Source organism: Malus domestica, chromosome 16, assembly GCF_042453785.1.
Source record: "Malus domestica chromosome 16, GDT2T_hap1".
NCBI lineage: Eukaryota > Viridiplantae > Streptophyta > Magnoliopsida > Rosales > Rosaceae > Malus > Malus domestica.
In genome coordinates, this window is record NC_091676.1 from 557130 (window position 1) to 573337 (window position 16208).

General features: G+C 39.3%; 3 protein-coding genes across 4 annotated transcripts; 1 reads left to right on the top strand and 2 right to left on the bottom strand.

The window, feature by feature from the left end:
- The first annotated feature begins 1146 nt into the window (after nt 1-1146).
- LOC103403435 (phytosulfokine receptor 1) lies at nt 1147-4784 on the top strand. The gene is made up of 2 exons (XM_008342275.4): nt 1147-1359; nt 1487-4784. The coding sequence occupies exon 2, from the start codon at nt 1607-1609 to the stop codon at nt 4670-4672; it is 3066 nt and encodes a 1021-aa protein (XP_008340497.1). The 5' UTR covers nt 1147-1359; nt 1487-1606; the 3' UTR covers nt 4673-4784.
- A 1798-nt stretch (nt 4785-6582) lies between these two features.
- LOC103403436 (aldo-keto reductase family 4 member C10-like) lies at nt 6583-10755 on the bottom strand. Of its 2 annotated transcripts, none has more exons than XM_008342278.4 (4): nt 10297-10755; nt 9406-10000; nt 8115-8369; nt 6583-7030 (listed from the first exon to the last, which is right to left on the bottom strand). In XM_008342278.4, exons 2-4 carry the CDS (start codon nt 9970-9972, stop codon nt 6770-6772), a joined length of 1083 nt encoding a protein of 360 aa, XP_008340500.1. In that variant the 5' UTR covers nt 9973-10000; nt 10297-10755; the 3' UTR covers nt 6583-6769. The 2 variants fall into 2 exon arrangements, with proteins under 2 accessions (XP_008340500.1, XP_008340499.1); XM_008342277.4 differs by having other exon boundaries at nt 9406-10020; nt 10297-10552.
- A 2007-nt stretch (nt 10756-12762) lies between these two features.
- LOC103403438 (inositol oxygenase 1) lies at nt 12763-15445 on the bottom strand. Its single transcript, XM_008342279.4, has 11 exons — nt 15121-15445; nt 14903-15011; nt 14716-14797; nt 14415-14619; nt 14230-14289; nt 14077-14129; nt 13836-13958; nt 13645-13714; nt 13395-13473; nt 13172-13253; nt 12763-13051 (listed from the first exon to the last, which is right to left on the bottom strand). Exons 1-11 carry the CDS (start codon nt 15149-15151, stop codon nt 13025-13027), a joined length of 921 nt encoding a protein of 306 aa, XP_008340501.1. The 5' UTR covers nt 15152-15445; the 3' UTR covers nt 12763-13024.
- Between the last annotated feature and the right edge of the window lie 763 nt (nt 15446-16208).

A 16208-nucleotide genomic window follows, 5' to 3' on the forward strand; every position in this document is an offset into this window, starting at 1 on the left:
AGACGTGTGTTTGGGATTTGAGACATGCATGTTTGACTGTTCTGATTAATACAGTCTACAGACAGTATGTTACTTGTAAACATTAATATTATTGAATAATAAAGACCACAAATTCATTGAAATATCAAAACATTTAATCTAAAATATTGGGGAAAGCAGAAGAAGCAAAGTCTTCAACTGCGGTCTGTACCCGGCGATTTGATTTCTTTAACCAACGTTGGATCATGCATGCATGGTTGATCCATGGAGTTCAATCTCTAGTATATAGAAATCAAATAACTAAATCATTCACCTAACCTTGAAAATTAAGAAATAACGATTCTCACTTAAACAAAAAATAAATAACTCTTATTTTGCAACATATATATATATATATATATATATATACTTGTTTGAAAATTGAACCCTATATGATCATACCATTCTTTAATTCAAGTCAAGGATGGTTTCACTTCTCGAATGTCAAACTCTATAAGGTGATATGTTGTCCTCCATTGTTTAAAATCCCTTTTTAAATTTTGAGAGAAAATCATTTTCCGAGTCTTCATCTTTGACTTTGGTTTCGTTTACCATCTTGAAAATGGCATTCTAGTTCTTAGTTATAAAAAAAAACACATTTGTTAATATACTTTTTATATAAGCGCGTCTCATATGGAATTGTAACGTCCCACTTTATTTGAAAATGTGGTGGATTTGTATGTCCAAATAAAATCGGGGTAAAGTTTTATTTATTTATTTTTTTTAAATGGACTAGCTGGTGACAATCGTCAAGACAATCCACTATTTCGGAGGCCGGATAGAAGCATTTCAACATTTTCCTACCATTATCGTATGATTTATCAACGTCAAAAATCGAATATTACCACGTTATAATTTCATGATATGGATGAAAAAGATTTTGAGTAAATTAGCAAGGGTATTGCGTCTTTTCCTCTACCTGGTTAGAATCGTCTCACAATAATTAAAGTAAAATTACATAATTAAAATAAATAATAAAAAAGACTAAATGCACTTGTCGCGCCACCCATTCGTTGACTCTCTGCCCTCCGGGCCTCACCTATCGCTGTCCGTAACCGAACCTTCATGCAACTGACCGGCTTTTGCCAGTCGCGGCTTACAGTGTCGGCGGTCACCACTTTACTAGTTGTCTTTCATATAAAGATTACAAATTACAGCCTGACAAATAGAAGAAGCCTCCCTCGCTCGCAGCCCAAAATTTAACAGAGAAAATCGGCGAGGAGAAGAAGAACTGCAAACTGAAACGAAAAACAAAAGATGAAAACTTTCGTTCGTTCATTCAACTGATTCATACCAGAAACTGTGTTCTTTTGAAGTAAAAAATCCCTCTCTATCTGTCAGGTTTGTCTTTTTTTCTCTCTTCTTATTACGTTTCTGCTTTATTTCTTCACATACAACAAAACCCATTTCTCGAATTTTGATTCATTTTTGTTTTTTTTTTCTTTCCATTTTTTGCTTCATTTCGCAGACATTATGTGTGATACAAGAAAACCCACCTCAGAAAGTTTGGTTCTTGGCAAGGATTTTGCTGCTCCTGCTTGATTATACATTCTCTCTCTCTCTCTTCTAGAGGGTTTGTTTCTGTGAAATGGGGGTCCAAGATTTCTGGGTTTTCATTTTTGTTATTGGGTTTTGCTTCCAAGCTCGGATTTTAAGCTCTCAAAACCTGACATGCAATCCCAACGATTTGAAAGCATTGGAGGATTTCAGGAACGGTATAGATTCTGTGATTGATGGGTGGGGCAGCAAATTTTCACCTGATTGCTGTAAATGGGCAGGCATCACTTGCAATTCTTCGTCCTCTCTCGGATTGAACTATTCCATTGATACTTATAGAGTGGTAAAACTGGAGCTTCCAAAGAGAAGGCTACTGGGGAATCTCTCTGCATCTTTAGGGACCTTGGACCAGCTCAGAACCCTCAATCTCTCTCACAATTTCCTCAAGCACTTGCTTCCCTTTTCGCTCTTCCATTTGCCAAATTTAAAGCTCTTAGACTTGAGTTCTAATGACTTTTCCGGCCCCATTCCTGTCGATATCGATTTGCCTTCAGTCCAGTTCATTGAAATTTCTTATAACTTTTTGAATGGTTCCCTTCCAGCTAGCATCTGTGACAGTTCTACTCAGCTTCGAACTCTGAAGTTGGCTGTGAACTACTTCTCTGGTAACCTCCCACCAGGTCTTGGCAATTGTATTTCCTTGGAGCACCTCTGTCTAGCCATGAATAATTTCAATGGCAGTGTACCCGAAGGTATATTTCGTCTGCGAAAGCTAACCCAGTTGAACATTCAAGATAACAAGTTGTCAGGGGCCCTCAGCGAAGAATTCGGTAATCTCAGTAACCTTGTTCGTTTGGATATCTCAACTAATGGGTTTTCAGGAACTATCCCAGATGTTTTCCACAGCCTTGGAAGATTACAGAATTTTGTGGCTCATTCAAATCGTTTTGGTGGTCGGATACCCCCTTCTTTGTCGAGTTCATCGACTATCACTTTGCTTAATTTGAAAAACAATTCATTGCAGGGCACAATTGATCTTGATTGTTCAGCAATGACTAGTTTGACCTCTCTTGATCTCGGTTCCAATCGGTTTGATGGGCCTATTCCCTCCAATCTTCCCTCCTGTCAACATTTGAATACTGTCAATCTTGCCCGTAACAACTTCACTGGTGAAATCCCAGAAAGCTTCAAGAGTTTCCATAGCCTCTCTTACATCTCGCTGTCAAATTGCAGCCTTTCCAATATCTCTTCTGCCCTTCAAATTTTACAGCAGTGTCAGAACCTGACTACTTTGGTTCTCACCTTGAACTTCCGCAGCGAACAATTTCCTGCTGATCCAACCCTTCATTTTGAAAAGTTGAAGGTTCTTGTTATTGCAAACTGTAGGCTCACAGGTGTAATACCCCAATGGTTGAGTACTAGCAGCAGATTGCAGTTGTTGGATATATCATGGAACCAATTGGAAGGAACAATTCCAGTCTGGTTTGGTAATTTTAGCAGTCTTTTCTACTTGGACATGTCTAATAATTCCTTAACGGGGGAAATCCCGAGAAGCTTAACTGGACTCCCGAGCCTCATTAATGGGAGGATCTTCATTGAGGAACCTTCACCTGATTTCCCTCTTTTCATGAAGAAGAATGTAAGTGCACGAGGGTTGCAGTACAATCAAGTTGGGAGCTTTCCACCAACGCTGGAACTTAGTAACAATAATCTTAGCGGACCAATCTGGCCAGAGTTTGGGAAACTGAAATCGCTTCATGTTTTGGATCTGAAGTGCAACAATCTATCAGGACCGATTCCGAGTAATTTATCTGGGATGGCAAGCTTAGAGACTCTGGATTTGTCTCATAACATGCTTTCAGGGAACATACCGCCTTCGTTGGTCAAACTCAACTTCTTGTCCAAGTTTAATGCTGCAGACAATCAGTTATACGGGGTGATCCCTACAGGAGGTCAGTTTTGGACCTTCCCAAATTCAAGCTTTGAAGGGAACAATCTTTGTGGCGACCATGCGCCCCCATGTCCATCAAATGTGCATTATCCCCCTGGGAAGCCCAGCAAAACAAGGAAAAATAGAGGAGTTGTTATTGGTATTGCTGTCGGAATTGCATTTGGAACAGCATTTGTTCTTGCTCTCATGTTCATAATTGTGGTGCGGGCACATAGCCGGAGAGAGGTTGATCCTGAAAGAGAGGACCACGATACCAACGGGAAGGATTTGGAAGAACTCGGGTCAAAACTAGTGGTTCTGTTCCAAAACAAGGATGCTAATAAAGAGCTCTCTCTTGATGACCTTCTACAATCTACCAACAATTTTGACCAAGCAAATATCGTCGGTTGCGGGGGTTTTGGTCTGGTTTACAAGGCCAGCCTTCCTGATGGTAAGAAGGTTGCTATCAAGCGGCTTTCTGGTGACTGTGGCCAGATGGACAGAGAATTCTGCGCTGAAGTTGAAACCTTGTCAAGAGCTCAACATCCAAATCTTGTACCTCTTCAGGGTTATTGCACGTATAAAAGTGACAGGCTCTTGATATATTCTTACATGGAGAACGGTAGTCTGGATTACTGGTTACATGAGAAAATCGACGGTCCAACCTCTCTAGATTGGAATGTGAGGCTTAAGATTGCTCAAGGGGCAGCGAGAGGGCTTGCTTATTTGCACCAGTCATGCGAGCCCCACATCCTTCATCGGGATATAAAGTCAAGCAACATCCTTTTGGATGAGAATTTTAAAGCGCACTTGGCGGATTTTGGTCTTGCAAGGCTCATACACCCGTATGCTACTCATGTAACAACTGATCTTGTTGGGACATTAGGCTACATCCCTCCTGAGTACAGCCAAGCCTCTGTCGCTACTTACAAGGGCGATGTGTACAGTTTCGGGGTTGTTCTTTTGGAGCTGCTCACCGGAAAAAGGCCGATGGATATGTGCAAACCAAAAGAATGTCGGGATTTGATCTCGTGGGCATTTCAGATGAAGAGGGAAAAGAAGGAAAGCGAGGTGTTTGATCCATTCATTTGTGACAAGCAGCACGATGAGGAACTGTTGTGTGTTTTTGAGATTGCATGCCTTTGCTTAAGCGGAAGCCCGAAGGTGAGGCCTTCAACTCAGCAGCTAGTTACTTGGCTCGACAACATTAACACCAAGAAAGTTTAGCTTTGTTTTTTAGATAATGAAGCCAGGGAAACCCTGGTTGTACAGCAACATATCTTACTTGTATAAGAAGTTATATTTCCTGATCTATAAATTGTTATATTTGCATTCTCAACGTTGGTTTTTGTTGTAAATATTTATCCTCGACGGAATTGGTTTCGTATTGTCGCCGTGCGGCATATCAGCAACGACAACGGTTGTAAGAACGTGCTTCTTTTTCGTGTAGAAATCACTTCTACTTTTAAGCGCCTTTAACATAAACGCTTTTATATAAACCTGTCAAAAGGTGCTTCTCCAAAAAGGCGATTCCACAACTGCAAATCGCTTTTAAGTTTTTCTACCAAACGTTTCAGAAGCAAATCCCAAACAGGCACTCTGTTATCTTTCTTTGCTTTAGAGTTCAAACATCTTGAAGACAATAGGCGACCGTTGAAATTTTGGACGTAGCCAATTGACAATTGCAATGTCGTGCATTCCCCCAAACCCATTCACATCGACATCAATTTATGAAAGAAAGTCTACAAAACCGAATTTGTTTTCTCTCTAGACCTTACTGTCCGGAGCCTAAGAATCACGAAATCTGGTTCTTAGTTTGTTTGAAACAGACATCAAAGTCCTTGGTTTGTGTGAGGTAATCGTTGAAATTTGGACGTAGCAATTGACAATTGCAATGTCGTGCATTCTCCCAAACCCACTCACATCGACACCAATTTCTGAAAGAAAAGTCTACAAAACCGAATTTGGTTTCTCTATGTACCTTATTGTCTGGAACCTAAGGACCATGAAATTTGGACCCTTGGTTTGTTTGAAAGAGAGATCAGAGTCCTTGTTTGAAAGAGAGATCAGAGTCCTTGGTTTGTGTGAGGTGAGCCAGCAGAATGAGTTAAATGGTAACGGTCGTATTCAATTTGAGTGGTTCTTAGACTACGAGAAGCGAAATCCCAGATGATGTATGTCCTACAAAACCACAAATGTAGTCATATATTTTTTTTATTTGTTCATTTGACATTTAATTAATTAACTAAAATTATGGTGTTAGTCAGAAAGGATGACGTGATGGACCAACTCTTGTGTCTCACGGGATTTCTTTGACGACCGGTGGTCTAACACTATGTTTGGATGAAGAAATTTAACATTACTAAGGAATTTTAAAATGACGGAAATTGAAATGAAGGGATTTTATTTTCTAGAATTTTTTAATTTTGTTGTTTGGTTAACTTAAAAGAATAATAGAATTGAAAACGGAATTTGTTAATTTTAAACTCTCAATCATAGAAATTGGGAAATGACACCTATTTACATGAAATTTAAACTTGGAAATTGGAGGCCCCAAATTCCAAGTTTTTTTTTCCACGCGAAAATTCTAAATTTCTATGTTATAAATCCAAACAAGAGAATTTGTGCATGTCAATTTATAAATTCTGACTTTTATCCAAATTCCAAGTTTATTTCACTCATCCAAACAGAAAAAAGAAACCCGCAAACTATACAGGACGGAAATTTCCATTCGTATTTGCAAACCAATACCTTAAACAAACCATTTATCCACTTGTATTTTTCCAGCCAGCCTTATACGCTTTCAAATTGACGAGCAAGTGTGAATCGAGAAATTTTCTGACATAAACATCCACACGGCTGTAGATAAACTCGAAAACAATATCGGGGCACATGATTTGGTGGCCTGCGAATTGCGATTGCCAAACAATAAGATATGACATGCCAGTTCTACTACATTTTTAATGCCAGCTTATATGCACAGAGAGAGAGAGAGAGAGAGAGAGAGAGAGAGAGAGAGAGAGAGAGAGGAGAGAGACAGAAGTACACAACACATCGAAATCTGATTTCGTAAATACATGTTAAAGAACAACAAAAGAAAAGAAGAACAGATTGAATCATTCGTGTTTGTCTAAAAAAAAGAAAGAAATATTTGGCACTTGAATTGATAATATCTGTTCTGAATAATTTCTAAGCATCCACAAACAACCAGAAATCTTGCAAACAATGGGCACACATATTATGAGATGGTCACTTCTTTGAACAAAAATGGCACATTGTATGAGGAGGAGGAGGAGAACGAGGATATTATTATCTATCGGCGTATCAGGCATTGGATTCCATGTCATCTTCCATCTCATGCACAGCTTGAAGTGGAACACTTCCAGACATAAACCCACTCTCCGATAGATTATTCAAAGGACCGTTTCCAAACAAGCATACCTGGGGCTCGATCTGGTTCAAGCGGTTCCACTCATCATCTGATAGAGACCAACTGAAGATGTCTATGTTTTTTCTTATCCTATCAGGCTTCAGGCTGCAAGGCAGCACACTGGTTCCTCTTTGCAGCCCCCAACACAAAATCACCTGAAACAGATATCAAGTGTGACTCAAATCACAAGCACTGCCTTTATTTCTGGTACTGATTGAGGACAGAATCATCTGGGAATAAGTTTTGGTCTCCTATGCTTAGTAGCGCATTCATGTTTTAGCAGCCAAAAACCCAGTGGCGGTTTTGATATTTAATGGAAACACAACTGGTTCCACCTTAGGTGCTTAGTCTGAAAAGTACCATTGCATGAAGGGCTGTAAATGTTTTATGGCCCAAACCGATACAGAAAAATCTGAAACTAGAATGATCGGGACCCTAAAATATGTAATGAAGCAAAACACTATTGCAATCAGAGCATCCACATATTGAATTCATGCAATTGCTTTTTCAAATTTCTGACTGCCTGAATTGCTTTGCATTAAAAAGCACAAACGATGAAGATGGTGGTTTCCATCCCTACCATAACCATGCTTGCAGAATTTAAAGATGAAAAGTAAAATGTTGAAAAACACCAATTACAAAATTCTGGCTCATGTGTAGTACAAATCACCAGCGAAACTATAACTTCCAAACACGTACCAACCCCATCTCATTTCTAAACATAAATGTGCCACGCCTAGCTTAGATAGCATAGTCACTGGCGGACCAAGCATACCAAGTTACCAACACCAGGTATAACCCCTCTCCTTAAATACGTATTATTGTGTAGTTTCTGTTTTAAGTATAACATTCCTTAGGACATCACCAATAGCAAAAATAGCATAGAGTTATTGGTGGGGCAAAGAAGAATGAAGAGAAACTAATGTTGATTCAGCATATTATTGAGGTCCTAATTCAATGAGGGATCCACTCCAGACCTTTCGGTTTATAATCTAGTTATCTCCAGTCTTGGTTTATATCTTCTGAAAGTCAATCTTGCAAGTTCAACCTATCTATAGCAAGGGGATAATGGCACAAACTTCAGACTTCGGGAAATTTTATAGAAGTCTACTCTGATATGGGTCTTGAAATCAAAAGGATATTCAAATTATGTAATATGAATGGTACCTCCATTTCTGGTACATAGCTTGAATGACATGAGTAGTAAGGAGAAAAAGAAAGGACTGGAATCTAAAGTACCTGCTCAGGTGTTTTTCTGTGTCGGTCTGCTATCTCTGAAACTGTTGATATTTTCAGCATAGGCCCATGCACAGACCTTGACCTCCTGAATGATATGCGAGGAGTTCCAGGTTCATCTTCCCCACCTGAACTGCTATCAGATGGTCCAGGAGTAGAAGTTGGGACTCCTAAGGGTGTGTGAGCAGACACATGGATACCTTTCAATTGACAGAACTTTACAAGTTCATCTTGCCTCCAAAATGGGTGCAACTCCACCTAAAAATCATAAATCAAAAAAGCAACCTGAATTATGTTATAATATCATAGATTGAGTAGCTTCAAGACCAGACCCTAACAATCTAGATTGAAACAATGATGATTGGATACTAATTAAAATCTAGCAAAGATGAATGTAAAAATGCAGCCACTGTACTGGAAAAGAGTTGGGTTTCCAGTGTCAACATTGAGTCAGAAAGAAAGTCATGAGAGGTTTTAGTCCTACAAATCAGTCTCTTTTCAATAAAATTAGATTCAAGTTTCAACTAGTTTTGGAGCACAAATGCAGTGACGTTGGCAATATATATTAGAAAGGATGTGATATCCACACACCTCATTTTACTTCTCACACACCTTTTTAATTTTCGGCCGTCAAATCGGATGAATTGAAGAAGATCAATGGACAGAAATTATCAAAGGGTGTGTGAGAAGTAAAATGGGGTGTGTGGATAGCACACCCCTATTAAAATATCAAAGAAAGTTCAAAGATCGGTGAAGAGGTAAAATTCAGTCTTTAAGTTCATTTTCCAGCCAGACTGTGCTAGTAGGCCAATTCTTACCAACTCAAATGATGTTTTTCTGTATTTCACATAACATATGTATACCCAATTACCCATTTACCCAAGTAGAACCTAAATGAGCTGCTTCAATACAGGTTATGTTATGCAATATTGTTATATAAATGCAGGTTCCTTCATGTTGCACTGAATCCCACCGTTCAACACTTACAATTACTAGGACCGTCAACCAAATAATGGAGAAAGTGCAGGACATGCTTTGTTCATGCGAGTAGATTGTAGCAAAATAGTTGCTGAAAAACCTACTTATCTAACTAGATTTTCTCGTCAAATGTTACTAGATTAAGTCACTCGTCTACTCTAACATATTAGACCCATGGATCGACTTTGTAATCAAACAAGAAGCAGAAAAGGAAAAATAAAGATATGGAAATACATTGCATCATTCAAACAATAATAAATACTTATAAAAGATGCTGAAATGTTAAAAATAGCAAGAATGATCTACCGAAACCAACCTGATTGACAGCAGGTACAATCTTTGCAAATTTAAGCAATTGTTTGATTTGTGAAACACTGAAATTGCTGACCCCAATAGCTCTCACCAGACCCATCTCAACCAGACCTTCCATAGCTTTCCATGCTTTCTTCAACCGATTCAAGAATTGCCTATACTCACTCCCAGACTTTGAAGGAGGATCAGTAGCATCACCAAACGCCGAGCTGTCAGGCCAATGCATCAAATATAGATCCAAATACGAAACTCCAAGATTCTTAAGAGAAACTTGAACATAGTTCTCGATTTTATTGAGAGAATTCATTGTGCAGTAGAGCTTAGAAGTCAAGAAAACGTCTTCCCTCTTCAGTGAACCCTTAAATGCTTCAGCTAATGCTTCCCCAACTTCGATCTCATTACCATAAAGATGTGCACAATCTATATGGCGGTAACCAACTGATAACGCCGTTTTTACGGCTTGAACACAAAGGTCTCCACCACTCTGCCATGTCCCAAGTCCAATGGCAGGAATTCTATGCCCTGTGTTTAACACAAAGTAACTTCCTGGTGTTCCAAACTTTCCCTTCATCCTCGAGTTTCAGAGCCAATCGGGTAGACTGTAAATAACCAAGCAATCCTAAATCCCAGAGTGCAACAATCAAATCGAAATTCCAATAATTCAGCTATATTAACAGGTGAAATATGAGCTCCAAGCAAACTATCAAGAACCCAAAATCTCAGAAACGGGGACAAAGTATGCAAATCAAGCAAATACCCAAATAATCAAACACCAAAAACTGAGAAACCCAAGTCGCAGAAAATCAAAAGAAGACTTCCAGACCAAAAAAGACTGCAACTTTGACTACAAAATTGCCCACAATCTGTATGTCAAAATGTCAGAAAGAGAGCTCACCACGACAAGAAGCGAAAGAAAAAGCCAATGCTGAATCAAACAATCAAGCCTTTTTCGTTGGAAACCAATAGAAGCGTATCACAATTGCTGAAGTGTGTACGAACATATTCAATCAAGGGGTCATGGTCAACAACGGCCGCGCAGAGAGAGAGAGAGAGAGAGAGAGAGAGGAAAGGGAAGCCCCCAAAACACAAAACAAAAGGCTTAGCTGTGATATCAATCTCTTTCCATGAGGAAAATGCAAAGGACAAACGCTGCTATGCTCTCTGCGTCTAATTATATATATTACTAATACTTAATTAATTGTCATTTTCTAATAAAATTATTGTTTTTTTTTTTTTTTTTTGGAGAACATAAAATTATTGTTTTGAGATGGAAAAAGTTAGAGAGAAAGAGAAAGATGGGGTTAGGGGATATAAAATTCAATGTTTAACCCACCTAACTTCGACCACCCACCACCCACCCCCCCACCCAACCTAAAACGACATTCATTGACGATTTGATGTCTTTTTTCTCCATACAAGAACGTATGTACAAATCAATCAATAAATAAACATGCAATGTCTTTGTTTCGACGTGACAATCTTTTTCTAATCATGTTTGTGAAAGTCGTAGCAAATGAGGAAAAAAGGAAAGCTTTTGCCATAACGTACCGGTAAAAGCAAACTGCTTTTTCTTCCACTTTTGGGTTCGGATTCTTGTACTCCAACTTTGACTCTACGTCGCCGGTCGGTATTATTCATCATTCATTAATGTGATCATATATAGACCAGTGATGAAAGTACACTTTACCAATTTTTCCGGAGCTGATAGATCTAGCAGTTCTGACCATTCAATTTAAGTTATACGGTCTCTACTAGCCCCATTTTATTGATTTACGTGTCACAAAAAATCACGCTCTCATCTCTCTCTTGAGCGCTCCAGATAGTTAGGTTCGTCGGGTCAAAAGTATGAAATTCAGAGATGATATAATCGAAATAAGATGGAGTCGGAGTAGGCTTCACTAACTCAGAATAGAAACAAGATGAAATGACAATAAGTTTAGCCACAAGGCTAACTTAATGATTAAGCACTCGTAGGGTGAAATTTTCCAGCTCGAGGTGACACTCAAAATTTCCGGCCAACATTCAAACTTAAAAGCATGTGAAGAACAACCGAGTCTAATAGAATGGACTTATAACTAAATAGGTGCATTAAAGTGATTGGTTGTCCAATTGATCAGTTAAGTGGGTAGTGATTCATTATCACCTCATGTTGAGTCAAATAAAACACACACTAAGCTTTCAGGTTAGTAAGGTATCCCACCCGTTGAAAGCAGTTAGCAAATCACCTTATGTAGTTGACCCTAAAAATTACCAAGCCTACGTGGCATGCAGGCCGAGTAATTAATAAACTAACTACGTCCTTCAGTTGTGTGCGGAGCATGCCAACTCGTCGGCCGAACTCGGCCAGGGAGTAGAATGTATTGATGTCGCGTTGAGCGCACTGTTGACTTCTCGATCTTGCGACTGCAGTCGAGGAAGGAATACGTCTCGGCCTTTGGGTTCTAGAGCCTGAAGACAAGGCTGCTAGTTCTACGAAGTTCACAAATCGTCAACGCCAAGTTCGGTCACAGTGATTATATTCGTGAAAGTATAAGCACGCTGAGTTCGGTCATATGAGATATATGTCTTGATTGTAAATGTGGTTCGATCGTCGAAATGTCAAACCTTAAAAGATACTTGTGAATATCCAATCATAAAACAACTCGACGTTCAACGTGCAGAGCCTAATAACCTGTAACACCTCACTTCGCCGAGAAATATGATGAAATGACCTCCACCAACAAGGACTCAAAAATCCTTATCGACCGAGATTTGGATAAATAACTAGTAGGTCTCGAAACAATGTTGTTTATCCAAACTGAATGTGCTCTTTGATCGGCTTATTCTACAAATCTAGTGTTGTTTATCCAAACTGAAGATGTCGTTGGTTGCCTTCACAGTGCTATTTATCCAAACTAAAGATGTGTTGGCGAGAAGAAAGGGGAAGAGGATATTATCTCAAAGCTTGTTGAGAAACTTTACGTAGAGCAATTTGTATATTGAATTGGAGGGGCTTGAATGATGCACTCTCTTCTCTATTTATAGCAGCAAATCCCCTCACGTCCGAACTAGAAATGGACTAGGATTTAAACTCCTCAATCCAATCCGATCAGGTTTCGACCAATCCTAATTCCTATAGGACTTTAAACTAAGCTTTTTAACAAACCAGATTCATCCCTAATTCTCAGTAGTTTTTAGGCTTAAGATTCCTTGTTGCAAACCTCTTCGTAATAGGATTTGGCCGACCTTGACTGGACAACCCATAACAAGATTATATATGAATACTACTGGGCCAAGAATGACTCTAAGCTGAGCCCAAAATATTATTTTGGGCCCAAACAGTAGTAAAAAAAAAAAAAAGGCGTGGGAAGAACACAGCAGGTGTCTGAGAAAACAAAGCGCAATGGAATAACTACAGAGGTAGCATCCTCATTACACTCCGACATATACCAGTCAGGATAAAGGTAAAGCACCTCCCCGAAAGCAAACCAACATAAAAGGGACAACAAAGGGAACAAAGGGAACAAAGGGAACAAAGAAAAAAGAGAAGGCAGCGAAAGTCCTCCTAAATTAGCGCCTTTATTCAACTGCCACCCATCTGCTTTATTCACTGATCCAACTTTCGAGCTCTCCCAATTTCACCTTCACCATCTCAGCTTTGCAGGAAAGTACTGCAAAACAATAGTCAAATTTTAAGAACACAGAGAACCGATGGGAAAAAAGAACGAAATCAAAATGATCCGATTCACAGAAACGTAAGGAGACGAGAACTCATGATCTTGAATCTCTACCTTCTCAATCAGAGAGAGATAGTAGGCCTTGACTTTCTCAACATCGATGCGAACTTTGCTCTTGCTGTAAAGGTCATACTTGCTGCATACAGAAAAGCAAAGTTAGTTCGTCTGTATTGTTTTATCAAAATTTGTAAACCAGTATGTCGAACATATGTTTGGAAGGATATCGCGTCTATCTTCGGTTACATACAGTCTTATGTTGAGAAGTGAATATTCTTACTTGAATACTTTGAGCCACTTCAAGTTCTCAATGTCCTCTTCATTCATCAAGTGCTTATATGCTCCTGCCTTGTGTAAAGCTGCAAAGTAAATTTGATCCATAAATACTAAATATTAACTTGAAACCGGAGAGAGAGAGAGAGAGAGACAGTGAGTGTGTGTGTTGTGTGTCTACATGTTATGTCAAGTAACGCAATTGAAGGAAAGGGAGCCAACAGGGCTCTTCGCTTTGCGAGGGTAAGGAAATGTACCATAAAATGAATGGTATCTGATAATGAAAAGACCAGCCGAAGGGAGAGTGCTTTTGTTCTCCTTGGCCACCTGTACACACAAAACCGAAGTAAGATTACCATTGTAAGACTGAAAACATTATTAAAAAAGGGTGACTCCCCAACAAGGCTCCCCGCTTTGCAGAAGTTGGTAGAGCATTTGCTAAACGTACCAAGTACATGTAGTCATCGTGGCCCCATGACATCAGTACATTGTCAAGTCCACAGCCCTCAGAATAGATTCCATACTTGGTATTATAAGCAGGATTGTTGTAGTCAGGATTTTCCTTGAAATGCTGCAAGGCCAACCCGATTCAATATTAGAGACTATCTACAAATGAACATAATTTTGGTGAACTGATTCATTTCATACTATGACGATAGAACTTGGTACAAAATTTGTGAGCGAAAGACCTTGTGATGAACAATTGACTCATCGAAGGCACACCCGACAGGAAATGTGTCACCTGTAATTAACAAACAGTCTCAGTTAGTTTCGTATTAATAACGAAATGAAACAGACGACGGATTCAATGACCAAAGGTTAAACAAGAAGATGGTGCTCACCTACAACAGCCCACTGAGGAAGCTCCCCGAAAGCAGGAAGATTAAGAACCTTGCCAAGATCTAAATGTCATGAAGAACAAAGTTTAAGCCAACTGGTCCTCATGATAAGCTAAATTTACAACAGATACGACTCAGATTGGAGAAGCACGTAATTAATTAATAACGATTGCATAAGTATAGTATACCATGGATCAAGGCAGTCAAGTGCAGCCATCCTTCATTAGGATAGTCCTTTCTGATAGCTTCCGCGGTCTGCAAGAGATGCTCGATCTGGGGCTCATCCAAGTCGGGATCACTCTCATCCACAACTTGGTTGAGATGTTCACAGCATTCCCATATGCTCATTTCCACCTTATCCAGTTTTCCATATTCTTTCCTCATCCGCTTCACCTGCAATCAATTGTTAAACATCCAACCAATCATTACATAAAGCAATGACCTAATTAGGAAATCAAAGAAAAACCAAATTAGCAGCTGATTGTTTACAAAGTCGACGCTCTGGTAAATGTGATTGATTCTGTAGAACTCCTCGACCCCATCTCGCCTCTCGCTGCTAACATCATAATCCCTGCATTTGCACGATATAATTTCATATATTCTACGAATGGAAACATTAAAACCAATGAATTGCAACTGTAATTTGCAAATTTCTTAGAAATGGCAAGAACAATACCTGAAAGTGTGGCCGAATGCGTTCGTCGGAGGCTCCACAAACCCACCATCCAACACCAACTCATTTTCCTCGCCAGATTCAGAGACCTTCTCCTCCGCCTCAACCGCTCCTAAAATTCAATTAGTAATAATTCAAGAAAATTATTAGCACCCCTACATGCATGTGTGTGTATATATATATACATATATATAAATATATAAGATGGGGAAGAAATGTACCAAAGTCGGGCTGCTGAACGAGGATGGTCATCCTGCGGAGTCGACGAGCAATCTAAAAGACCGACTGGGGAGAAACGTCGGAGGCGGCGGCGATTGCAATAGCATGGTGAGGGTGTGGGGAAAATGTGAAAGTATTAATAGCTAGCCGGAGAGTCCTTCGCTGAGAATTCCCAGTAACCGAGTCCTTCCCTGACAATTCCCGCTCACCGAGTCCTTCACTGAAAATATTTCCGAGAATCTGTGAATGTGATACGTAAGCCCACCATTTCAGCTGGACATGCAGACATGCTATAATATTAGCTGTCATCCTCTCTCTCCATTTTTTATTTTTCTAAATACGTTTTAGGATAAATATGTTTTTATGACGTCAGGGAACTCGCTGTGGATTTTATCTCGATGCGGATGCTGAGTCAGCTGCCCCTGCGGTGGACGGCTTAGAAGGAAGGACGGTGGACTAGTGGGGCCCGCATGACGTGGTATTGACTAGCCGACTAAACCTTACAGCTCTTCACTTGTTGGGCCTGTTTGAAGGCCCCGAGTCCTTAAACGGTCCGTTTATGGCTCTTTCCCTTTGGGCTTTCTTTGCTTCTAGAAGTACCTTTTTTTGGTAATTCTAATTTTTACTAACCATATTATTTGGTAGATTTTCAATATAATATTTACCATTTTTTTCCTATTTTATTTTTTGTGAATTTGGAGCATTGAAAAGGGCAAGCCTTTGGCGTAAGGAAAAGTTTGCTCCTTTGTAAACAAAAGGTCACATGTTCGAGTCGTAGAAACAAAGCAGTGAACCTTTTTGCTTGAGGTTGCACTAGGAGTGCCTTGAATAAAAAAAAAAGTCAGGCTGGCAAACTTGTGTAAATTTTTATTGACAAGCATATCGTTTATGAAAGCACCAATTACAAAATAAAAATACTGATAAAATCAATAATATGAACATGCCAACACTTTATTTGGATTATTGATTTTGAATGGTCGGACAAGCATATCGTATAGCCAATGTGATTAAGTCCACGCCTACCAAGTAATCCAAGTTTTATAAGTTTCAGTAATCTCATTATGTGCCTTTAATCAGACTCTAAATTGTA

Excerpts from the sequence above, each read along its gene's own strand:
- LOC103403435 (XM_008342275.4), top strand. The coding sequence starts at position 1,607 with ATGGGGGTCCAAGATTTCTGGGTTTTCATTTTTGTTATTGGGTTTTGC.
- LOC103403436 (XM_008342278.4), bottom strand. The coding sequence starts at position 9,972 with ATGAAGGGAAAGTTTGGAACACCAGGAAGTTACTTTGTGTTAAACACA. Across the intron at positions 8,370-9,405 it reads TTGTACCTGCTGTCAATCAG|GTGGAGTTGCACCCATTTTG; the intron begins GTTGGTTTCGGT and ends TATGATTTTTAG. Across the intron at positions 7,031-8,114 it reads ACAGAAAAACACCTGAGCAG|GTGATTTTGTGTTGGGGGCT; the intron begins GTACTTTAGATT and ends TATCTGTTTCAG.
- LOC103403438 (XM_008342279.4), bottom strand. The coding sequence starts at position 15,151 with ATGACCATCCTCGTTCAGCAGCCCGACTTTG. Across the intron at positions 15,012-15,120 it reads CGTTCAGCAGCCCGACTTTG|GAGCGGTTGAGGCGGAGGAG; the intron begins GTACATTTCTTC and ends ATTGAATTTTAG. Across the intron at positions 13,474-13,644 it reads CAGATACCATTCATTTTATG|CTTTACACAAGGCAGGAGCA; the intron begins GTACATTTCCTT and ends TTTACTTTGCAG.